This window comes from Vidua chalybeata, chromosome Z (genome assembly GCF_026979565.1).
Source record: "Vidua chalybeata isolate OUT-0048 chromosome Z, bVidCha1 merged haplotype, whole genome shotgun sequence".
In the NCBI taxonomy this organism is placed as follows: Eukaryota; Metazoa; Chordata; class Aves; order Passeriformes; family Viduidae; genus Vidua; species Vidua chalybeata.
Window position 1 is genome coordinate 18,282,462 of NC_071570.1, and position 26,685 is coordinate 18,309,146.

General features: G+C 37.3%; 1 protein-coding gene across 1 annotated transcript in view; it reads left to right on the forward strand.

The window, feature by feature from the left end:
- The window catches only part of BNC2 (basonuclin 2), a 230,626-nt gene extending 217,034 nt beyond the window's left edge, over positions 1–13,592 (forward strand). The window contains exon 5 of the mRNA XM_053932013.1: positions 12,815–13,592. Within this exon, the coding sequence (XP_053787988.1) occupies positions 12,815–13,475 (661 nt within the window). The 3' untranslated portion in view covers positions 13,476–13,592. The remainder of the gene's footprint in view (positions 1–12,814) is intronic.
- The last annotated feature ends 13,093 nt before the right edge of the window (positions 13,593–26,685 follow it).

Sequence of the window (26,685 nt, forward strand, 5' to 3'; positions counted from 1 at the left end):
TGGGCTCTGGGGAAAAGAAACCCAAAATCCAACTTCTCTAAGTCTGGAACATTTTTTTATGATTATACAAGCTGTTAGTCATTAGCAAATATGATAGGGAATAAAAGCAAATTTGTGAAGTAGAGCCTATAGTTTCAGAAATGTGCTGTTCAGTTAGAAAATATTAATGAAAAGCTAAAAATTCTGCTCACTACTTGTCTCAGGGTGATCCTGAGGGAAGACACACAGAGTTATGAAAGTTAGTTAAGTGGTCTACAGTGACAAGGAAGAGACCACTGTGTAGGCACTGCAAGTGAAGTACAAAACACTGTGTGCAGCTTTTTACTACCCCTTAGTCCTGACCAGCAGTACTGGAAGTTTGCTGTCCTTGGTCTCTTCAGGCAAGCAGTGCCACACATTGTGTACCAGTATTTGTGAGGCTATGCTGTAGTCCCTCAGTAGAAACCACTCATTCACATTCAGCACGTACACATAAAACATTCTCTAATGGTACCTTTAGAGGTACTTCAGGTGGTCTTTAGGGGCCTGAGGTAACAGAGGAATATCTCAGGTAAGATACCACTTATGCTTATCACAAGTTGAAATTTTAATGGCAAACACTGGATATTTCCTGACAACAGTTTTAACCACCACTTCTAAAACAAATTTAAGGCTTTTTGTAGTGCTTTCTGCTTTCCAGCAACATCTTTTGAATGAGCAGTTTACCATGTGCTAAGAAAACTTTTTTTTAAAATTATTTTGTTAATTATGAATCTATTCCACATTTAAGCTTGCCCTAAATAGCATTGCTTTAAAAGATCTGTCTAAGAAATAATTTAACATTTTTGCCATGAGGCACCTTCAAGCTTCATATAAATGGACCTGGAAGAGAAATGAAAGAGTTTTAGATTTGCCAGAAATGTATGCTCCTATAAAAGAGAAAGAATTGCAGGACTTTGTTGGCATTGTGAATAAATGTAAAATGGTTTGTTTTGTGTGGGGAAAGCAGGGGAAGAGAAGGAAAGAATAAGATTGTAATAATAATATATTTTTTGCTGTCACTTTGGTTTTCTTTTTTTTTTTCAGTACCAAGCTGTATGTCTGTGTCAAACTATATGAGTCTAAAACACAAGATGTAAATTATAGGGTTTATAAGTTGTTATTTCCAATGTTACTGATTTTGTTTTTAGTGCTTTATGAATTTTACTGCTTATTTTATTAACTAGGGAAAAGTGTTTCGCATTTTCTGTTCAATGCATTTTTCCCCCTTTCTTTCCCTTTTCCTCCCTCTCTCTCCTTTTCTTTGTTATGCTGGAATAAAGAAAGTAATAACAGTTCAGCCACTTACAACTGAAAATACAAATAGGACATAGTTAATTTTGCTGCTTGTAAACCTTAGGTTGTACTTCTGTGTTTTACACACAATATGCGGAAATAAAAATAGACCAAAAATATACGTGTGCCTGTGAATGCATGTACTGAAAGAAAGACATACATTATGTTATTAGATAAGGATATAAAAATACAATAGATAGAAAGAGAACTTGGATTCCCTCTCAGATGGTATATGAGTCCTTATTTCAAGAAGAAGATGCACACAGATATATATATACTATATATATATATATATATTATATATTATGCAAGACTGAGAACCAAGATTTCATGAGCCCCTTATAGGAAGGATAACAGATCCTGCGCTGGATGTCTCTCAGTTCTGATAGCCAGATAGGGGAACAGCACTAATTCTGCAGCCTTTTTAGTCTGTTCTGTCACAGAAGGGGCACTGCTGGGTCAGTCAGCTCACTAGTAATTGTGTTTTACAGACTTCTAAAGCAATTGGTTCAGTCAGTCCCAATTCAATAAAAGTGTAGAGCGAGAGTGAGAGCACTTTTGTTCTATTTTTTACTTGAAATTATTTCATTCAGCAGTCTGTCTTTTTTATTACCAGGATTTGACATTAGCACTCCAAGCTATATTAGCATCCATTTCAGCAGTTCAGTAATGGTATTAAAAAAACACTTAACTTCAACAGTGAATGGTTGTATGACAGTACCATAAAAATCCACATTAAAAAAAACTTATGTATTTGTCCCTGCAAATTATTTTTCACTCGTTTAACCACTTCAAAACTACACTCTCTTGACTGGTGTTTGCAGGAGCTTTAGCAGCAAGGAAGGCTTGTAAAGGAGCTGCAACTGCAGCAACAATGGCATAAAGAGAAAAATTAAGACATTTGAAGAAGAAGAAAAATGTGATAGGAACATGCAAGCACACATACATATACAACAAAGACCTTTCATTTTGAGTGGGTGCCTGTCATTCATCAACTGAAGTAAGATTTTTAAACTCAAATCACTCGAGCTAAAATCTTTGGCGTCTTCCATATTTCTGGGATTTAATTTTGAACCCAGCACTCTCCAAGCTTGGGACAGCAGCCTAACTATCTTGGCACTGCAGTGCATTCATAAATGACTGCATTAGGTTCTAAATTTTGATTAAACATTCTGTAATTAATCAATGGTAGACATGAAGCAGTTGGCAAGGTCCAGAGCTGCAAAATGTTTAAGACATAAAACATTACAAAGTAATTAGAATGTGCTCCTTCAAGAGAAGGATTGCCTTCAATAAAGAGGTAAATGATAGCATCATGTTTATTGTGGACGTAGGCAGCCAGCGCAATATGATAAACTGCAGGAGATACACGTATCAGTAATCATCCGCATTATTAGTGTCATTAATCATAATTCTAAAAATATGACAGCAGCAGCCAACTTTTTGACCAATTTTGCCTCTGCCTGTTGGCCGTTATAACTTCACTAATAGACTGCAGAGCTCCTGTGCGTGGCAGTTTGCATTGAGAATGGAAGGTTAATTATATTTGAGCTGCTGATTCTTTCTCTCCTTGGAAAAGACTGAGCACTTTGACAATCCCAGGAGCTCACTGCTGTTAAACCAGTAAAAGTACTTTATTGAAATTTTCTTTGTTGGTCAGGAATGAGTAGATGTTTCAAATGAGATATAAGCACCAGGCTGGGACAGCTGCTAATGTTTCTTCCAAAATAATCCTTGGACAGCAGGCTGAACTTAGATATCTTTGAACATTCTCCTGTGGATGAGTAAAAAGTTGAGAATTTAATAAATGCTGACAATAGCATGTATGGAAGAATCTCAGAGGATTGAAATTGCTGAGAAGTTGGGGCATCAGTGAAAGGAGGTTTTAGAATAATCAGCTATCTGTTGACCTCATAGGGGTCCTTATTTAGTAATGTAAAATTACTAATAGAGAAACCCTATTGAAATGCCACATCATATTTGGTTTTATAGTTCCTCTGGTATTATATAAATAAAACCAGCATTTTTAGACAAACAAACATTAGGAATGAGAATTACTATTGCATTTTGATAAAAATAAATGGTTTACAGATTTTCTATGGCACCTGAAATTGTACAAAACTATCCCTGGACCTCAGGTTATATTATTATTTTGAACTTGAGGTTCAATCAATAAAGAATCTGTAAATCTCCTAAGCAAACCATGAGATAATGTGTTGCTGTGCATCAACATCTGATATGAAAGATTTGGTTTGAAATCAAAGCTGGGGAAAACTAGGAATTCTACCTGAATTTTGTTTTTATTTCTGCATTGACTGAAACTTGGAGTTCAGTAAAATTCATGAGTGACATGCTGAACTTTAGGGTCTGTTTGTGTAAAAACTTGCAAAATTATCACTTTTGGCTGTAGCAGTAAAATTAAGGAAGGATGAAAACTTCTGATTGCAAAACTTGGATCATGTAAAATTCAGATCATTTAGGTTTGAAAAGAAATGTTAATGCATGTATTCTTCATCCCTTCAGTATTTCTTAAGGGAAAATACACCTTGGGTGAAGGACTAGCAAATACTTAACGGAGTGGATATGAGGACTTAATGCATGACTGCAGTACACTGCACCAGCTAAACTTCTCTGTAGAGCTTGTGTAAATTGTAGAAAAAGCTTTGGAGTGATAAACAGCAGTGCTAAGAACCTGTTATGGCCATCAAAAGCCTTTGTCATATGTATAATGACTTCTTATGCATTTAATATTGTGACACTGTGTTAGTCCACTTAGAAAATATTCTGTCAGATAAATCCTCTGCTAAACTTTCTCAACCAGTCCAGATATTAGACAAGAGTGCTGGCTATTTTGTAATTAGTCTGTTTTGCTTCCAGGCAGCTAGCAAAGTGAGAGGTTGAAGTGCTGCACCACAGTTTTGATCATTTCTCAGCGATTTTGGCAAGTACGCCAGCCATTGTGCTTTTTGTTTGTAACATCTTTTGATCTTTAATGGACAACAATAGTAATATATTTAGAGTCCAACGTAACATCAAAGCTTCTGAGCACACACAACCGTTGTGAGCACATAATTCTGTTCACACCATAAGGACCATTTCACTAAATAGCTCAACAGGTATGTACTGAATTATTGGACCTTTGAAGAGTTCCAAGCCTGACAGATTTTTTTTTAATTATTTGGTAGCAAATATTGCCAGCAAATATCAGTTTCATATTTACCCTGAGTATTTGCCCTCACAGTCAACTATCCTGCCTTCCTAAATGCTATCACTGCATTAACATTTTTTATGTATTCCATGGTGATGATAAATTGTTTTCTGACTCTAACTGTGGATTAAGTATGCAAAAGGCATGTTTGCCACTGCCAACAAACCAATAATTCTCACTAACATCTTCAGAGTTACAACATTTATAAAGTTGCAAAGTGGAGTAAACAAACCATCTGTTTGGCTTTACCGTATATGTCATGCTCTCTTATTAGCATATTACAATTCATTTAGTAAACAAATTTGGTGATTTTGTTCATGTCAAAGTTAGAGGGAGCTTGAAGATGATTAACATTCCTGGGACAGGCACATTAATACATTGCTTCCTCTGCAAAGTTAAATGGCTTCTCAGGAGAATCACCCCTTGTTGACAAGATGAGACTGTCAATTTTGTTTGCCTGCCACATTAGGGGCCGTAAGGGGATGGGAAGCTCTGAGAAAGAGAAGCAGTGTAGGCAGCATAATTCACTGTGAATTGAAAAAAGAAGTCTAATTCTGATAAATGGTCGACCCCAATACATCCTACCTGTTATTACAACAGACGTGCCGTATCTGTGCAGTAAATTAGTTAAACCCCTAAAGAGTTTGATAGGAGCTTATCTTCAAGTGAATAATTTGAGTGTAGAGGGAGCTGTCTTCGTGACCAGTGTGAGTGATTTGTTTCATATTGAAAGGGATTGAAATGACTGGGCTCCACATCTTTAATTTGCAAGAACTTGCTTGTCCTTTATTTCCTGTATTTAATAAGCACCAGATTTTTTTTTTTTAATAGGTGCTGAACTAATTTGAATTTTTTTGCTATGAAAGGTTAATATTTTTCAAATTCTATGCAATTTCAGGCCTCAAGATTTGATGCTGTTACCTTGTTCATGTAGAAATGCCACGGTTTTATCAAGTAATATAGAATTTTTGTTTTGACTCTTTATAAAGTCTAGCCACTATACCTACTTTTCCCCTTACAGTCAGAGGCAAATTAAACATGATGAAATACATGGAAGCACTAATGTACAGACTTAAACTTTGTCCCTGTTCAGATAAATGTGAATTTTATAATTTAGGTCAGATCAGGATTTCAAACTGTTACTATCTTTGCTTAGATTTCTGGATTTTATTTTTTTTTTTAATTAAAAAAAAAAAAACTGAAACAAAACAATACAAACCCTGTATCAACAACGGCTGATAGAGTGGCAAAATTAGAACAGTAAGTGAGAAGATAATTTCTTTAACAGTTTCTGTTACTAATTAAATTCTAGGAACTGTTTTATTGTTGATTCTTGTAAGCAAATGGGAGAAATTATTGCCACTTCTTTCTTGAAGAAATATCAGAATTGAGGCCATATCTTTCTCATAAATATGTACACTGTTATATTTAGCCAGAGTCTTACTTTTTGGTTCTTTGATTTTAGCTGCATGAAACTCAGCACTTTAAGTCTACAGATATTCTGAGCAAGCATAAAATTCGGGGTTTGTTTTCCATAGTGTTCGCCTATTTTGGGCCCTTCTATGAGTTTCAGGCTTAAACAAGCAGGAAAGGGACATGAAATTGAGGTAAGAACATATTACTAAATTGTGTTAGTAACTAAAATCATGTGAAAATTTAAAACAAAACCAAAAATCTTAATTCTCTTTGCCTTTGAGGTGAAGAGAAACAAAAAAAAAATTCATTGTAGGTAAAAATGTAGGGTGAATACTGAGCTGAAGAAAAAGTCTCACAGGAGGAGTAATGAAAATTCTGTTGTTTATATTTTAAACCAGATTGATAGAGCTTAGTTGTAAACTAAGTATAGCAGGAAGATAGGTTTTATGGGACCTGTAGAACTAGAGCGGTTCTACATATCCAATTTTAATAACAGGTTCATCAGTTTGTACATAAATCTCCAGCCAATTGTGTTTTGGCCTTTGATTTTCTAACAAAAACTTCTCAAACTGCTGAAGATTTTGTAGTTTCAGGTTTTGTAACCCATCAGTAGCCTCTTCTTTAAAAAAAAGAAATCTACTATCACTCGGAAAAAACATAATTAGACAGAAAATAATTTTATGCTGTCTTTACATGCATTAAGTCTCAAAATATAATTTTATAGTGTTACTTAATGCTGGGATCACTTACTGATCTTAAAACAAAGCTGACCAAAGACTGATGGCCTCCTGCTGTCACATTCTGTTTGTGATTTCTTTGCAGTGTTAGAATGGTAGGGTTAGGTGGTATTAATTTATCAAATAATGTATTTGTCAGAAAAGTCACGTTCAGAATATCTGACATGTAAGAAACCTGAATGATGGCTTTCTTGGAAACATAGGAAGAACAGTTGTGGTTGGATACAACTGGAAATGTGGAAAAGATAATTTCAGAATTTTAATGAACAAAATGGTTTACTTTGATGGTTGACTGAGATCTTTATCAGGGAGCTTCATCACTTATAGTCAGACAAGAAGTAGTAGCTAGGATGTTTAACTGGGACATCAGTTGTCTTGGCTTTTCTGTCTCACTGCATCAAGCAGTGGAAAGTGGGTTTCCACAGTCCCTAACTGAGTGCCCTAACAACTGTGCATCTCTTCCATTCTCACTCCCTTTTTCTCCCTCATCCCATAATATTTAAGTATAATCATACTTTTCTCTTGCTAAAATAATTAATAAAATAATACTATATGCTTAATCTTCAACAGCCCATCCTGAACTGTGAACACATTCAACCTAATTTTTCATGCAATTGGTTTTGTGCCCTCTATAATGCTCATATCTAAATAAACAGTGCTCTTTTAATCTGAATTCTCTATCTCTGCTCTGTGCATCAGAGATGAGGTTTGCCCTAGTGCAGATAGGACTGCAGCTATGGGTGCATCCAAATTTGGCCTTGAGTCATCCACAGGATTCATGCCAATTTCTATACCAGGACAAATTCTACTGTGATAAATTCCTTCTCACTCACATCAAAATGAAATTAGAAGACTGACTAAATAAAAAAAAATAGACTAAAGTGGCCATTAGATTTTTCTTTCCAACAAATGGACAGTAAATTAACAAAATCAGATTCCTTGACAAGTGTAGAAAGAAACTGCTAAAGAGATCCCAGTCAGGATTTATGATCTATGTAAATAGAATGTACATTTAATTGACCATATTTCCTAGGCTTGTAATCCCCTTTTTTCTGTTGGTGCATACTGCATCTGTCACTAAGAAAATCGCAAGTAGTAGGTGGGGTGTAACCAACAATAAATTCTAGTTAAGAAAGAATACTTCCATGAACTTCACAAGAGAAGGAAAATACTACCACCAGTGGGATCATGCCTAGAGTCAGGGAGCTTCTGTAACTGTTGTAGGATTCTGCATTGCACTTCTACTGGAACTCCTGTCTGAAAAAGCAGTAGTGAACTCAGACATTTCACCACAACCACAGTTCTTATGTGTATCATCATGACCATTATCATCCTCATGCAGAACTGCTCCATTCTTATAGCCAAATTCACTCTAGTGAGAGCTTTGCACACACTTTTGCCTTCCATATATGTAATTAATTAACAGTAACTTGAAAAGAAAAGAGTGGTATTTATGTCAAAAAATCTGGTATTCTGGGTCCTAGAATTTGCTCAAACTTCCTTGCCACAACAAGCTACATTTCAAAACATCTTGGAAAAATACCCTCCTCATTTTTAAGGGTATCTGACATGTAGTACAGACCTCAACAGCTGTTTGTACATTCTTTGCCCCAGATAGAATTTTCAGAATTAACCCTCTTCACCATCCCTTGTTGCCTAGGAACCGATAGATATGGTAACTGAAGTAGAGTGAGGTATGCCTTTAGTTAAACTCATTTGATGGCACATTTCTATCTGGAAGACTTCAATCACCAGTTGTCTTTAAACAACATTTCCATTGTGAGGATCAAAGGCCATTCTGGTAGTTGATGTACAAATGAGCAATCTAGGAAGTCTAGAGGCATTCAAAGGATTTAATTAGGTCAAATATTTTGTTTCATGCACATATATTTATTTCTGCCAATCATTCATGTTCTTTAAGTTCTTTTCCCTGCAGATACAGCAGCAGTTGTGGTGTTGCAAATGGCACCAGAGATGGCCTTAAATTAGCTAGCTGAGGTATGAGAAGTAATGAAGCCATGGCAAGCTGAAGCGCAGCAGGTTTTGGCAGATTTCACTTTAAGATTTTCTGTCTGTTTGATGGCAGTGTTCATGAATTGGCACAAATCACTCTGCCCAAGCTGTGCCTCAGCTTACTCAGGGACCACTGTTTACACATACCTGGGAACAGAGGAGGAAGACGTAAGGAGCTTTGTAAATCACATCTGGGAACAGAATAGCTAAAGCAAGAAGCTAGGTGTCATGGGGAGGAGTGGATGAACAAGATGACAGGTGGTTAGCACTATCTGAGGGCTCGTAGGGGACTCCTAGGGTTTGGGAGTGACAAAGCAGAGGGAAAAGGGTTGGACTGGGATGGAAAATCTCTGTTTGGTATGCAAAATGGGGTCTGAGACTTTGGGGTTTTTAATAAGATTTCAAATTTATCAAATTATCAAATTTAGATTTCAGTATCTAAATAGATGATTTTTTTTCACAACTCATACCTCCTTCTCCACTAGAATGTTTTCACATATGATATTTAGGGACAGTATTAAGCACAAGTGAAATAGATTAAGAAATGAATGTAAAAGAATCAATTCTTTTGAACTGTGGTTGCATAATGGAAATCGACTGCTATGAATGAACCTATGTTCAGAAGTTATGAACAGCAGAGCTAATGCACTTGCCATGAGTTCATCTTTATTATTGCATTACACCTGAATCAATTGATAAAGTAGCTTCTTTTTAAGGCTAGGAATGGCACTTAATTGAATAAAAGTCAATGTAATTATATTAGGAGAATCCAACAGTACTGCTGACAGCGGAAAAGGGACACTACTGAGCAGGGTGCCAGAACTGGTCCACACATTTCTGCACATCGTTTGCCTGACAGATATTATGGGCTGGTACATGCTTTAACTAGATTACTGATTGTTACTGCAGTAAGTGAGAATTTAATAAGGGAGGCATCTCTTCTTATCAGAGCATCAGCAGAGTTTGCATCCTTACACTGGTCTTTCTCAGAATGGCCTTTGTCTATCTGGGACTTGGTGCCTCCTCTTTAACATGGCAGTTTATTCTTATCTCTTCATTTAGTGAATGCTGAAGTTTTTTTCACTGTATGCCTGACTGTTGTTTTTCTCAGCAGAAAACCAAGGAAATAGTAGACACAAATGCCTGGAAGCAAGAGTTACGGTTATCCTAACTAGCTTGTATGCTGAAACAAATTCCCATAACACGGGAGTAAAAAGGGGAGAGAAGGGGAGAAATTATAAGTACACACATGAGTACTTTATAAATAGTTTGCAGTTAGCCTTATGATGATGAGCACAAATGTGCTTTTACGGTCATTTAATAACTCTGGTCAGTGTGGACAGGCCTTCACAGTAAGCATTTCCTGTACTGCACTTAGTAACTTTACACGGAGCTATATTCCATCTGAAACCAGGAAGGCAAGGGACCATCAGGACTACTGTTTATCATTCATGTATGTGCACTGCATGCATCTGTTCAGAATTCATTTGTGGATAATAATGGGTGTGGTGTGAATATGCTTTGATTAATCTGCTTCATGTTTTCTGTATTGTGTAATTGAGTCAGTATGCATCAGGACAGTAGTATAAGTGATATTACAGCTGGCAAAAAACAGGCTCACCATCAAGACTTTTTTTTAAAGTCTGTGTTTTATTGGTTTCAGATTTTTTTTTAAAACAAAAGCCAGATATGTCTGGATTGGAATGTGAATTTGTTCTCTCTCTCTCTCTCTCTCTCTCTCCTTCCTCCCCCTCCCTCTTTCTTTCTCTTTTCTCATCTCCTCTCTCTCTCTCTCTCTCTTTTGTGATCTCAATTTAGCAAAAGATTAGAAAGCTGATCTTATCACAAGGTAAGCTCAGCCTTCCTAAGTGCAGTGTGGGGATATGCATAATTCCACTTCTATGCCTCAAAAAAGCAATGGTGCTATATTTGCTTGTGTGAAAAGAGTATTTCCCAAATGGGACAAAAGCAAGAAATACTCTCCACTTTTTCTGCCCTTGCCCATACCTCTCAACTGTTTCTCATTAGGAGAGAAATCCTCTGTTCTAGACCACCCCCTTACTGGAATAATTGCATCCCAAGCACACACAATTCAATTTCACTGCATTTCAGTATCAGTTTTATGTCAGAGAACAGAGAACACCTGCTCTTGCAGGTGAATGGGACAGATTAGGTCTATTGCTGTTTGTTTATTCCCTTAAGTTATGTGCAACAGATAAATTAATCACAAAGTAGGTGTTAGAAAATTACAGAGATTTACTCCACATCAATTTAATCTTCCTACTTTTGCATTTGTTTTATTTATTTGCATTGTATTGCTGTACCATGTTTTGTACTTCAGGGTTGAGAGGTATGTTTCAAAGGGTTTCTTAAAATAAAAGCTTCCAATAAGGAAACATTGCTAATAGCTATTGTTCCTCTTCTCCCTTTTTGTTAATGTAGGACCTGAATGTCTGTAAAATATTTGATCATTGTTATGTTTTCCCTTGCCAATTTTGTACCTAGTGCTTTTTGCAAATTAAGCTATTCCTATGTTAAAATTCTCTCTTTCTCTCTCTCTCTCCCCACCCTACTCCTGCTCCCCACTCCCCCTCTTCTTTTCCCTCCTACATTTGGGCTCTGATCTGCAATTTATAATGGGCAGACAGACTGGTGAGTCTGCATGTTGTAAATTGCGGGTTTGGGTCCTTAGCTTGCAAAGAATGTTATGCAGTAGAACTTCGCTAATTCTTTTTTTGCTGACTTGAAATTCAAGTTACCCTCCAAAGAAACTGAATAAATATTTGTCATTTCCTCAGCAATGCTGCACATTCTGAAAACTGAACCCTAAAGTTTTCTATTGCTGAAAACTTTACACTGATTTCTTATACTTAAGCACTTCAGTAAAATGAGCATGTTCTGTGGTCAGAGGTCTTTGATGTCCATCATGTTTGTTGGTTGCATCATTAATTCAGAAAATGCAGTTTTTCAAAGAGGGTTTCCTGACATTACTGCAAATCAGTGAGGTTCTACTGCAGTAGATGAATAAAGCCAGTGCCAAAAGTGGAGAGTAGAATGCAGTTTCAAATAATAGGCTATTTTACATGTTTACTAACCCAAAGGCTTACATTGTTTGCAAATGTAGAGCTTTATTTCTTGAGAGCAAAGGCCCAGATCCTGTAAAACACTTGAGAGTCTTTTAATTTGCAGCTCTTGGGATCTGGTTTAAAATCCACCTCCATCAGGGACAGTTTTCCATTGTCTTGAATATCTGCAGTAACTTCAGCAAATACCTAAACTAAACCATGCTTAAGTTTTTTGATTGATTTGGGGCAAAATTCTCACTGACATTAATAGGGTTTTTTTACTGGACGTTACACTGCTTGTGTTAATCATCACTGCATGCAGACAGTACAGGGAAAATGACAGGGAGGAGTGGCACTGACAGTTTAGAAGTATGAAACCACTAACTTTGGCTAAGATTTTCAGAAACTTACATGTAGATTTGAAAGACTTGTTCTCTTAAACCCTTCAAGTCTTCTCCATCTTGGTTTGGCCTGATTCTGAATCCCTTTATACGAGAATTAAATTACCAGAATCAGGACCTCTGACAGTGCCTTATTCGGTTATCTTTATTTTACTCTTCTCCTATATTTCACTTACTGAGTTATGTGAGTACACATATATATGTATGTATGAATAAATATCTAAAGACATGGATCCAGAGTAAGACATAGCTAGACACACATTAATATATTCCATATATTAATATTTTTTGTCTATTGAAGAGAAAGAAAGTCAGCAGGGATTCAGGAATCAAGAAGAGCATTTTGTATTTTCTGCTAGTACAATTTATTAATTTTTAAATTTCAAATAAAAGGGCTGTAGCTGCTGTTTGGAGACTAATGTTGAGGAGCAGCAGCTAACAAGAAAAAAAATAACGGGGGGAATTTGCTTGTTTTTTTAGTTTTTATGTTGCAATTTGTCCACTTACAGAAAGACCAAAATTTCCAAGCAACATGGATAGAGGATATTTTTATGAGAAATTATCAATAAGTCATAATTTGGATTTGGTGCTTGTTGACTGTATGTTTAATCAAAAATACTGTACATTTTTCCTTTTCTCCCTCCCCTCTTCCTTTCCCAGACACAGTGCTAACATAAACCTGCACCGTAAACTGTTGACCAAAGAACTGGATGACATGGGCTTGGACACTTCACAGCCTTCTCTTAGTAAGGACCTCCGCGATGAATTTTTGGTGAAGATATATGGCGCTCAGCATCAGATGGGGCTTGACATAAGGGAAGACACCTCCTCGCCTGCTGGCACTGAGGATTCCCATATGAATGGGTACGGCAGGGGCATGGCAGAAGACTATATGGTGCTAGACCTGAGCACCACCTCCAGCATCCAGTCCAGCAGCAGTATCCATTCCTCAAGAGAATCTGATGCAGGAAGTGATGAGGGTATTCTCCTGGATGACGTCGATGGGGCAAGTGACAGCGGGGAATCTGCCCACAAAGCAGATGCCCCTGCCTTAGCTGTAGGTATGGGCACCGATGTCCCAGGATCCCTCATGTTCAACAGTGTTTCGGTGAGCAACGGTGGGATAATGTGTAACATTTGCCACAAGATGTACAGCAACAAGGGAACCCTCAGAGTGCACTACAAAACAGTGCACTTACGAGAAATGCACAAGTGCAAAGTCCCTGGGTGCAACATGATGTTCTCCTCTGTCCGTAGCCGAAACCGGCACAGCCAGAACCCCAATCTGCATAAAAACATTCCTTTTACTTCAGTAGATTAGGTCAAGGATGGACAAAGCTTAATGCCAGCTCTCAGAGAGGGCCCACTACATCTGAACTGCCATATACAGTCTCCCTTTATATATATATATATATATATATATATGTATGTATATATATATGTATATATATATATACACACACGTAAATATACATATATATATATAATTTTTTCTTTTCTTTTTTTTAGCAAAAGAAAGAAACACCAGGTGCTTTTTCCCCTTTCTTGGTTGTTGGGTTTTTTGGGTTTTTTTTTGTTTTTTTTTTCTTTTAAATAGAAACAAAAACGTTGGATCTTTAATTTGGGGGAAGAGATCCTTCATAAAAAATAAACAAAAACAAACAAAAAAAAAAAACCAAACATAAAAACTGCAGTTGTCCCTAGTTTTGTTAGAATGTTCTTAGTCATCTCCAAAGAGACAGTTGGTTCTTCCCATAACTTTTGCCTGAAAAAAAAACAAAAAATAACAAAAAAAAAAAACAAACCCAAAACAAAACAAAAAAAGAACAAAAAAAAAAAACACACAAAAATTCCCCCAAAAACACAAAAAAAAAAATTGCAAATAAACAAAAAGAGGAAGAAAAAATAATCTACTTAGTTGTCTTTGTGTCTTCTAAGCATTGGGGATAACGTTCTACTAAGCATGGCTGTTACACTTGTATATATATGTTGAGCCTTGACAGGCCTATGATGTAAAACAATTGTATTGATGGTGGTTTAACTCTAATTTTTTTGCTTAATTTTTACAGTTACATTCAGCTGTTAGATAAGCAGGAAAAATAGTTTGCTGCCTAGTTTTACTCATTTATGTTAGCTTTAATGCACATTTTTAAAAGAACCACGGTCTTGTTTTAACTACCTGCTAGATATAAGTAATACAGAGGTGCTGGCATGCTTTACAGTACCTGATTTGATACAGTTTTTTTGTCTTGTAATATTACATAAATCCAGTCATGCACTTTTTCGTACACTACAAGGGGATGTGTAATAATATCCATGCTTTTTTTTTTTTCTTAAACTATTGCCATATTTTCAGTAAGTGTCTTTAAAAAAATACACTTAGATAAAAGTGATCTGGTCAGTATGAGGGCATGAATGCCAAACAAAGAGTATTAGTGTTTAGTGTTAATACAAAAGTGCCAACTTTGCACACATTTTGAAAAAAGAAAATGTAGTTATTCACCATAACCACAGTTGTAGTTTTTGGACTACACACAGAAAAATACTGGGGAGGGAGCAGGGGTAAAGTGAAATACAGAATTCTTGGTGCTTTTTTCAAGTGCCAATTATTACTAGAAACAATAGTACATCCTTATTCCTTATATATTACATTACATAAAAGTGAAAAAAAAACCCAGAATTTTATCATGTGAACCAGTAGAAATTTTTTTTTTGTCAAACATGCATAATATTTGGGGATACAAATGATGATACTACTTGTCACAGAACAAAGATTAATATAATTTTGTGTGCTTCTTATTATAGCCTGGATTTTTGTGGTGTTTAAAAAAAATCAAGACGAACAGGGAAATAATGTTAACTATGTTGTTCTGTAAAGTTGTCTTTTTTGCAATGGAAAGTGCTGTAGTATTATTAAGGCATGTTTTATAGAAACAATCAAAAGAAATTAATGGCAGAAGCACTTGGTAGCTCTGAAAATATATGCTGGGGTATTTTATTGGGTAACTTTCCCTTTGGATAAAATTAGAAGACAGACAAAAAGGATGTCTAGTTGTGTTAATGTTTTGTGTTTCACTCGCATGATTTGTCAGAAAATAACAAAAGTCCAAAAATATAGGGAACAAGAGAGCGAGCCCAACCAGGAGACAGAAAAGGAGCAAGCAGTTGAGAAAGGCAAAGAGAAAGGAGGCTGCCCTCTGAATTTTTTTGTTTTTTGTTTCTGGTGTTTACACATGTTGCTTGAGCTGGTAAACCACACTGGCAGCCTTAGTTACCACAACACACTGACAGAGGGATGGTATTTACTTAAGCTCAATCCACAGCCAAAGCCATTAGGATGTGTGTTGTAGACTCTTTTCTTTACAAAACTAATAATAACAAAATCAAAAACAAACAAACAAAGAAACTCCTAAGGGATATTTCAGCATACAATAAAATATTCCTTCAGTGAGAATGTGTTCCTTTTCTGTATTTACTGACCCAGAACATTATTCTTAGCAAAGAGACAGAAATGCTCCATTGTTTCAGCTTGTCGCTGTATTGTTTTGCTGTGCATTTTGATTATTCTTACTTTTTATGTCCACTTGAGTACTTAACTCCTATTACATTTTCTAGAGGAAACTCTTAATATAGATTTCCTCTTTTTTAGTACTTTTTATGCATTTCAGTATTTTTATTTCCAAAAGAAGGAATCAATATCTAATAAATCAGTATTTCCAGTTGTAGAAAATAAAAGAAAAATATTTCTAAATGAATTCTCACTATGTTCTCACTCTCTACATGAGTTACAAGCCTCTGGTCATTTTTTTATTCTGTGCACTCATGAAGCCCTGAAAACATTTGTGAATTCCACAGGAACTATAAGAAAAATTTACCTTCTGGTTTATCAAAAAGAAAGTTTATAGCAAGAAAAGTACGCTATTTCACTGACACTTTTCTTTCATCTTTTTTCTTTTCTTCAAAATCTCAACTACTTTGCCTTGTTAAATTGAATTATCTGCTTTGTTTTGTTTTATGTTGTGCAAGCTCAGTATGTTTGTGAGAAAGGGAAATTAGAACAGCAAGGGTGCATTTTTCCAAGACACATGAACCTTTGTAGTGTTACCTGTACTGCACTCTTATCTCTCCTCCCAGGCTAATAGGAGCAAGTAAATCAGAAAGTCTGAAAAATAAAAGAACTAAAATGGAATTATATATACAGGGGAAAAAAAAAAAACAACTACTCTTCTGTAGGATGCACGGTATAAATAAATACTATTTTTTAATGAAAAACACATTTGAGGTATATAAAGAATTCCTCACTAAACGAATCACTGTTCAGCATTCTTATTTCACTATGGTTCTTTTAGAGGTCAAATGGGTTTGGTAAGCTTGTTTTGAAATTTACATATCACCTGTAGATAAATTCAGCAGATTATTGACATAGAAGAAAAAAAAATCTGTTTATTACACAAAATTGAATAACACATTCTAAAAAGTAAGGAAAAAGGGATAAACCTCCAAAAACTGTTAGAAGCTCACAAGTCCTACTTAAGCTATGTAGAAGATATCATCTCTGTCTTGTGGACAGAACTCTACTTACTTTTATTTTTAGGCAAATCTAGGCAAAAGTAGTTTCTTCAGTGTTAGTTTCTTCAGTGTTAGTAATTTCTTCAATGTCAGAATAGTCTTTTTTTTTAAGGGGCACTTACACTTACTTTGAATTGAATGGCATTTCCTTCCTTTCAACTTAGCGTGCATCTTTATGAGAATCTGTATTTATCAGAATTGTTCTTGTGGTGGAATTTATATCATCTGACATTATATGAAAAATTCATAAAGGGGCTTTGGCATAGCAGCTTGGTTTTACTGAAAGCAGCATTTCTGGGTGATCTCAGCAGAGACCCAGAGTGCAGTAGTAATGATCAAACATCTCATCTCTTCATCACAGAACATGGCCTGTAATGGTGTGATGACATGATAAGTATTATGCAGTTGCTTATGTTATCACAAATCTGTGGCTATCCCTTCAGTTTCCAAACCTGTTAGTCTAAAAATTTTGCAAGAACTAGACCAGCTTTGAGGAAGATCTTCTTCCCTTTACATGGAGTTTGTTCCTTCTTTTTTGGTTCCTGTAGTTATTGTGGTCACTCTTTCCATATTGTTTCACTGTTTTATTCAAGGTAGTTGTATTTTTCTGTAAATATTAAAAAACTTTGTCTGCGATAGAAAATAACTGTACTGAACCTCCTTTAGAAACAGAACTATTTGTCTGGAGGTTGTTTGGATTTTTCTTTTCATTTTGAGGGCTGGGGGGTATGGTGTGTCAGGAAAGCATATGTTAATGGTTAATCACTAGGTATCTTTTGAAAAACTGTATGAAAATTTGGAAAGAAAACAGCACAGTCAAAGCACAAGAATGGAAACCATGAGTTTTAACACCCCTGGTAGCCCCTTCTAACTTTTTAGTCTCGCACATATCAAATCACTTACCCACTTATGTTTCAGTCTGTTAGGCTATCACTAATACTAATATGATTTTGCCCATAAGTGTGCTCCTGTGAGGACCAATTAGCTGGTATTAGTAAAGAGCTAATTTAACTCATAAATATTTTTGCACACCTTAAATATTTAGTCAATTTTTCTGAGCTATATCTCAATCAGGTACATTTTGTTATGCCTGAGATTTTAATCTTGCCTTTTAAATTGTAGCTGATGCTGTGGTGACACTGTAGACATGCACAAAAGGTATAAGCACTGTCACCGAGTCAAAACTCAATTTGACAAAATATGAAAGGTATAGATTAAAGATCTTAATAGCACATGAACACTGCTCTTAAAGATTTCTCAAAGGCTTTTCATGTCTGAGCTTGTAAAATTTGTATGTTTCCTAGGGATCTGTAGATATTTTACGCAGAAGAAATTCTGTAATGTGTTTGCCATGGGTAAACTTCAGTGTATGTTCCTTCCTTCCTCCCTTCCTCCCTTCCTCCCTTCTTCCCTTCTTCCATCTCTCCCTCCCTTCTTTCCTTTCCACCTCCCTTCTTCCCTCTCTGTCTCCTATCTTCCCTGTCTCCTTTCCTCCCATTGTGGAACAGAAAGTGTACTTTCTCTGCCTGTTCCACAAGTTTATACAGTTTCCATCACCTATATGTTTCCCATTCCATCCCCAAAAAAGGAACTCTTTAGGAAAAAATAGTAGAGTCAGGTTCTGTGAAGTAGCTGCCAGCAGTGGTCAGTACCTCAGTTGATTTGGTCTAGTACAATTAATAGGAAGTGGGGCTCCCAGGATGCACTTGAGTTTTCCCTGAGTTTTAGCCTTTTCAACACAGTTGAGGATCTAACATAGCTAAATATATGGGGTAGGAATGTAAAAGCAACAAGACAAAGAGCTATGTGGGTATCATGAAAGCTCAGAAATATGATAATTCAAGGTCTGATCTGTTCCAGAGATAGGAACCATTTTCAAGAGCAGGGATTTAGTTCGAAAAATTTCTTCTTCAATGTGTATGGTATTTTGTAATCAAAATGCATGATGTGAGCCCATTTTTCACATGGTGGTCATTAAGGATGTCAGCTGCTGTCAGAAAATAGGACATATTTTTAGAAATGTATTTGTACTCAGATTCTGCAGGACATTTTCACAACAACATTGGTGGCAGAGTAAATTATAAGGAAGGGAAAGTGTGTGGTCAAGGAGCAGACACATGCTCCTTTAAATTTTTTTGCCACATATATGAACAGAACTGTTACTTCTTCAGTCCCCAGAATGTTTTTGTCACTTTCCTCTTTGGGTTAACAGAATCACTCTTTTTATTTCAAAAGAGAAGCAAAGGTGTCTGTACTAAGGGCAAGGAGGCAGCAGGAGTTCTCTGTGGGGAAAAGGTGAGTGGCAGACACAGGATGGCAGCTGTTATATTTCAGTTCCTTCTTAGTTTTGTTTTTTATCTTATGTAGTGACATAAGGAAAAGACTTTGCTGCTATAGTAACTCAACAAAACAGTGACTGTAGTGCTACTTTGCTAGATAAGCATCAGCATATCCTGCTGTTGCCACATGATGAGTTGGGCTTTCTTCTCCCGTTCTGTAGGGACATAAAAGGAACTATTTCCATGCCCATTTCTACTTCAGGAACAGAGCAACATCATATGATGGACTGAACCTTTCACCCATATGTTTGCCCAAATACATGTCTGTTCCAGTCTCATGGTTTCTGTCTTTTCCTGCCAACACTGCAGCATTATCACTGCCTTTAAAATAGCTGTAACAGAGTGAAGTAGCAACTATTTTACATAAGTAGTATTATCTTGAGTCTGTAGTTAACCAGTCTTGTGTGGCTTGTTTTCTCTGTTCAAGTCATGATATTGAATGAGAGCTTTGATTTTTTGATCAAGGTATATTGATCATGTATATCCCAATACTGTTGCTGTTATGTTTGGCACTGACACTTAAATGAAAATGGTTCTGGACCACCAAAGGGTTAAAAAATGGACATGTTTTTGAAAAGTCTTCTGACTTTTGCCAGTATTATTGTTCATTATGATGACACTGTGTTTTTTTAACTAGCAGCTGTAGTTGTCATGAAACTATTTTCCCATTCCTCTCCTTTAAAGTGTGATGTTGTAAATTCATGTGACCTTTCCTGCAAAGAATAAATATTTCTTTTTTTATATAAGATCTCAAGACAAGGCTTGTTTTGTAACAAATAGTGGCCCATTACAAAGCAGGAAAAAAACTGAGCTGAGCAGAAAGAAGCTTCAGTTCAATTTCACCTCATATCTTTCTAATAACTTACTTGTCACTTTATTACCTTCCAGTAATGTGAATGCTGCTGACAAGACTGTCACACTAACAGCAGACAACACCCTCTCTTCCTTAGCCCCAGCTCTCCTGGCTACTTATTGCACTGGCCCTGAAGGGACACAAACTAATAGTGTGCTTTCAAGTTCAGCACTTGGCCATCAAATATAAAAGGATGTGTAATTGCCTGTTTATCCCCTGTGAAGGCAAAATTGAGTATAAGAACTAGGCTTTCCCTCCCCATTCCCTAACACACACACATACACACATGCAGACACACACACACCCACACACACTCACACACACACAAGCATGCACACACATCTGCAGTGAGTGAAGGGAAGTCCCATCTGGAGCACTTTGATTTGTCTTTGGGAAGCCCAAGGCTGCCACTAGCTGCTCTATCGAGCTATCAGGTAGACAGTAACAAGATGACTTCTTAGCAAAAGGTCAGCTGAGAAATACTGTCTGTAATGGCGTTTTTGTCTGCTTATGTAGCAACTAATTGCTTTCTATTGGCATAAGCCATACAGCGCCTGCTAGAAATAGTTGAATTTGCTGCATGTCTTGCTGCATAGGTTCAGTGTCAAACAGGATGCACAGTCTATTTTTTTAACTGGTTTAGCCCATCTCTGGGCAAATTTCAGATCAATCTCATCCTCTTGGGTTCCTATCATGAATGCCAATTCCCTTTATCCTATTCTATTGTCATAGGAGAATCTCCTGCTGAGGTCAGCATGAAATTCAGTAAAGTCTTAGATAAACATATCTGAGACACAATCTGCTGTCCTCATGAAAGGAGGATTTTTTTCTGATTATACCTTCATTTGCAAGAACACTGCCAAAAATACAGGCTCCAGAAGTGCTTCTCAGATAGGCTATCAGAAGAGAGAGAGTTTTATAGTGAAGTAACTTGAGAGCACATGCTATGTTTTAAGAAATTTTAAGTGCATGAAGGCCAATGTAACTGGCTGCAGTCACTCTCCTTCCATTTTATTGTGTGCTTTCTGACTGCTGAATAGCAGTTGAAAATTCAGGTAGGCAGAGGAGCTGCTGAAGCATGCTTTCCTTGCAGGGTCTGCAGCATTCCCATGCCAAGATCATAACACTGGTCCTGTGTGTACCTGTGACCATTGGGCACTGTGGGTTGAACAGTGCTGGCAGCCAGTGCAGCACCAAAAAGTCAAACACAGGTTTCAGACAAAGCCCAAGGCCAAGAGATCTAAACACAGCCATTTTGCAATCAATTCATGGCATTGGTTGGCTGCAGCACCTCTTTGCTGGTTCCAGATGCTAATGCTGTCAACAGCACTGTGTGGTAATTTAATGTTTGCTGCAACAGAGGTGATGGTGCCCACCATAAATATGCTAAGGTCTTTTACCAGTCAAAGGTCACTGATCTTTTCCCTCCTTTTCCTTCCGAGTTCATCAGAAGCTACAAGGGTGAAACCAGCAGACAAATTCCTGAGGCCTGTTTGTATAAGAAGTCTAAAGGCTGAGCCCAGACTCTGCTCCCCTGTCAACTCCATGTGTACATGGCACTGATGGAGGTTGAAGCAGCCGGATGAGCTGACCTGCGATGATGAGCTTGGGCAGCCTTTCTTGCTGTACCATTTCCAAGGCTGTTTGTGAAAACTGAGGACTTTCTGATTGAAGAAATAATTTGTGTCCTTTTTGTGTGTTTGTGAATATGTGGGTGAGTGTGAATGTGACAGACAGAGGAGAAACAGACACAGTGTCAGAACAAGGAGCCTTAAAATTAAGATAACAAGTGAGCAAAATTATATTATTTCCATCACACTTACAAAGGTGTATATATGTATTTCCTCATACATTTAAAAGAGCAGGAAGAGTCAGGTAAAAAATATCTAATGTGTAGAGAGATTTTTCTGTTGTTCTACGGATTTTGTACATTGCTTCCTTCAAACCTTTGGAGACAAATATTTTAGGAAAATGAGGAAAAGCATCCATGACAATTATATTTCTAGAGAAGAAAGTGAAAGCAAGACTAGCTAAGTGATGCATAAAGATTTTATAAGGCATCCATTGTCAAACAAAAGGTTGAGAATGATCAGAGGATAATGCACAGTTAGGATGGCAAACTCATCAATAGTTAATTACAACCTGTCCACTTCTGCCATGAAATGCAAGAAGCTATGAACAGCAGCTCTGGGGCACCAGTGGCAGTTGTGTGTGCATGTGTTCATGCCTGAGTGTGGGAGCCTTATGCAGTCGTCACATCCAGATCAAGACATTTTCACATCCCCATCCCCCCACCACCTCCTGTACTGATGTACAATTACACCTGTGAAATGGTACAGTAGCCACATGAACTGTGATTCTAAGGATGTTCTTCTTAGTTTACCCAATGATCTACAAAATAAATAGGGACACCTAAGCTGTACAAAGGCAGATTTATTCATTATTTTTCAATTATACTTTTACATTTGGATTTTTTTAAGTATTTTTTTTAACAAATACTTGTACAACCTTCAGCCATTGTCTTTATTTTTCCCATTTTCTTTGCCACCCCTTCTCATGAGTGTCTCATTAAAATTCTCCCAGAAAAGTAACACATCCTCCTAGTGTTCTTCATTTTGGAAAGTTTTATGCATTCCATCTGTAAAAATGGTTACTGTTTGTAAAGTGGCAAGTTAATAAAATGGCCACTGTTATGTGTGTGTGTTTCATTTAGCTATTTAAAAATATAAAATTCAGCATGCTGCTTTTTCTTGTGCAAGCTTTGGTTCCTATATCATATGGGGCTCCTTTCCCAGAACATGGCTTGTTTTTGATGGGCAGCATTTGTGTTCTCAGTTCATGCCTCCTGCCTGTCCTCCAGTTTATAAGAGTGATCTGCGTTCCAGTGCAATGTATGTGCAACAGGTGTGCAAATAAGTTGGTCTGAATCTGAACACAATCTAAATTTACCCTGGCTGAAATTCCACACACTTTTACTTACCACAAACAGTTCACTGCAACCTGATTGTATACAAATAACTCATTGTAGGGATGGCTGAAGCAGTTTGAAGTTTCATTGTTTGACTGAAGGCTATTGCTCACTGTCACAGTTGACATTTTAACAGCTTTTAACATAGAAGGTCAAACACAATGATTTCCTCTATAGCTGTCGGCTGTGCTTCAGTTCTCCTGAACTGGAAAGATGGGAACCTGACTGTGGGCTTCATGTGGAGATGTAAACTGAGATAAACTGGATTTGAACCTTCATGTATTTGGAAGTTCTTAGGGGTCTGGCAGTGTGTTCAGTCACAGAGGCATAAAGCTTGGAAACCCCTTTCTCAGTAGGCATGGGAGGGCGCTCACAGCCTGGCACGGCTGCAACCCCCTGTGCCAACCAGTGGTGCACCAGCCACAGCAAGGGGGCTGCTGTGTAGAGAATGGAGAGCTTGCTGATGGCTGGCAAAGCTGGGCTTGTTCCAGTGGACTTTGTTAAGACATGCTCCTGGGGTACCCAACCAGGCACAGGAAAGAGTGGAGTCAAGGCCTGATGGACATTTTTTACAAAGGTCTTTCTCTGTTTGGAATAGAGGAAGCTTTTCATTTTCACTGTTTGATCTCAATATGAGCAAAACGTAAATGCTTTGCTGTCCTACCTGCAGAACCAAAGCATGCACTATGGAATATAGCTGTACAAGGGGATACAAAAATTTGCATCATGTTGATCTAATAATCGTGACATTAGTAGCTTCATAAATATTGTATGTAGTCTAAACAAGTTTTTTCCATTAGTAATCTGAGGGAATTAAAAGTCCTGATTTAATTTGACATTTCTTTTCTTGTATTTTCTGTACTGTAACAGTCCTACAATATGTCTTTTGCATAAAATGCATAAGGTTTTGGGGATATAAATGGAGTTTTACTCATACTTTGTCCAAATACCTCTTGTAATTTGTATCAAAATTCTTGTACAATTTTTATATTAAAGATTTATCACTCACTGATCTTTTTGTCTCTTTGTCTTTCATGTCTTCATTTTTTACTGATTCAAGCAATGCACATTTCCATGGAAAGACATATGGTCACAGAAAGATGCTCACCTGCAAAGTTTGCACATGGCCTCTTGTAGTTTGAAATCTGTACACTACATTTAAGAGTTTTGCATAATTCACAGAAATTGTATAGGTTAAAGCTTTTTGGAAAGGAGATAATTGTTTTGCCCCCTAGCTTGTACACATTTCCTTAGAAATGTCATACTTAGTGTGGCATCCAGAAACCTACAGTCTCACTAATTTAGTCATCTGACTGTTTGCAAAAAACCCTTAAGATGGACATTGTTCCCACTTAAGTATGTCTGACAGATGAAGAAATGGAAGTGAAAGGTCTTGCCAAACACTAATTTGGTGTTCTAGGTCAGTCCTGTTTTTTGCTTTTCAAAGCAGAGGTACACAGCTCACTAATTTCAGTGTTTGGGTAAGAATTTTCTCATGCTTTAAAATGGTGAGAACACTGGCCAAATGTATAATCCCACCAAACTTTATCTGTAAATCTAGGGCAGTAACATAAAAATTTATCAACAAAGAATTCAACTTTGAGTCCTTCGGATTGGCCTTGAGCTCCATGCTGACTAGAAGAGGGTGCAGTGTGGGGAGATGTTTCGAAAACCCATTTGCAGGGCCAGATACTTCCTTTGGCTGAGAAAACTTAGTTTTCTTCTAAGGGACATATGTGTCAGCTAGGAAAATGTGAGCAAGATTCTTTTAGGGTAAATGCTTTTTGTTTAGCCCCCGCTCTTACCGCGCTAGTAATTTTCTACATACCGCACTTCTTATCAATAAAGGAAACAAAGTAGCCTCATAATAGGATAGTTTTGTCCATTGCTCTGCACTCAGAGACAAAAAGGCCATGTTACAAGCATGTTGAAGACAACATAGTGCAATAAGATTCATATTCATTCATTCTACAAGGGAAGACCAATATAAAACTCAACTTGTTAAGTGCCACAAAATGCTGAGCACTGGGGTGGTGATGCCTCAAAGCATGTGGGTATGTGCTGAACTTCAAGCAGTCCTGTTTGACACCATGGGAACAGATATCTGCCTGCAAATGAGCCCCTCTTCAAACAGCCTCTAAATAGCCTACTCAGTGTTTGACTAGAGTCAATAAGACTTTTTTGGTTGTCTCACATTTCCTGATCAGCAAAATGGAGGCAACTGGACTCACCTGCTGAATGTGGGGGTGGGGAAAGAAGGTGATGTGAAAGCCAAATAACCAGAATTTGCTAAGCACTGTGAACTGAGAAAAGTTACTTGTGAGTAATACATACTCTCTGATGGATTTAGGATTTTCCTAAGGTGTTTTCTTTTTCAGACCTCCCAGCACAGCCAAGAGCCATTTTTCTGCAAAACATCTAGATCCAAAACCAGGAATTCACCTTCTGATCCAGCTACTTCACAGCTTAAATTTAGTTTATGTGTTGAGTCATGAGCTATGAGGATACAAGACATCTGCCACAGGTCCACTAAATAAAGTCTTGAGAGTGTTCATTTCATTTGCCTGTTTTTAATCAGCCTGACATAAACAGCTCAATAACAAGCTGAATGCCTTTAATCTATTACTGACTTGCAGTTGTCAGCTTCATGTCACTAAATTACATGCCCCCTTCCCTTCCCTTCCCTTCCCTTCCCTTCCCTTCCCTTCCCTTCCCTTCCCTTCCCTTCCCTTCCCTTCCCTTCCCTTCCTTCCCTTCCCTTCCCTTCCCTTCCCTTCCCTTCCCTTCCCTTCCCTTCCCTTCCCTTCCCTTCCCTGAACTTCCCTGAACTTCCCTTCCCTTCCCTGAACTTCCCTGAACTTCCCTGAACTTCCCTTCCCTTCCCTGAACTTCCCTTCCCTTCCCTGAACTTCCCTTCCCTGAACTTCCCTGAACTTCCCTTCCCTGAACTTCCCTTCACTTCCTTGCTCCTTCTCCTCCTCTTACAAATTCTTTTTCTCCTCTATTTTTTGTCTTTTTACCCCCTTACTTTTCCTTTTTTTTTTTTTTTTTTTTTTTTTTTCAAAGTACTGCAAGAACATGCAGCTCCTTATTTTAGCAGGCAGGAAAAAGAGGGAAGAAGGGAGAAAAAAAAAGTTGAGCAACTTTGGGGGAAAGTCAACCTTTGTTGAGGCATGTGGTTATCCTCCCATGTTATTAAATGTCATAGATGTGTTCATGTGGTTCTGCATGGAAGCCAAGCATAATTATAATATTTTAATCTGTCATAACACATCTATAATTGGCATGAATTCCCCTAAAACAATTTTTTTTCTAGCATAGGGTTTTCATACTCAGAGAAGAGATATTACCAGGTGCCCAGAAAGACTGCTTTTGACAAGCTCTGAACTAACTGCTTCGGTAAGAACCCTTTGAAGTACACTGGGCCACGTGAAACTTGCTGTCTGCTTGTTTACTTCCTGGAAGTTGACAGTATGACAGTAGATTCAAGTGCTACTAATTTAATAAAGCCACTCCTGCTCTAATGTTGATATACCAACAATGAGCAAGGGGTGGTAAGAAGAGAGGAGGATAAAAGGTACATTATTTTACCTGAAGTGATACTAGGAAAAAAAAAAACCTCCTTCTATTGATCTTATGTGAGGTACGGTTATTTTTAAGTCACCTGACTCGTGTTTATCCAATCCTTACCCATATTCATCAAAGACCGTATAATGAACAGATATTGATTAACTGGGTTAGCTGGAGATATTTCCCAACAGTGCTAGTTCACTTTGATAGGTCTCCAATGGGAATACACAGA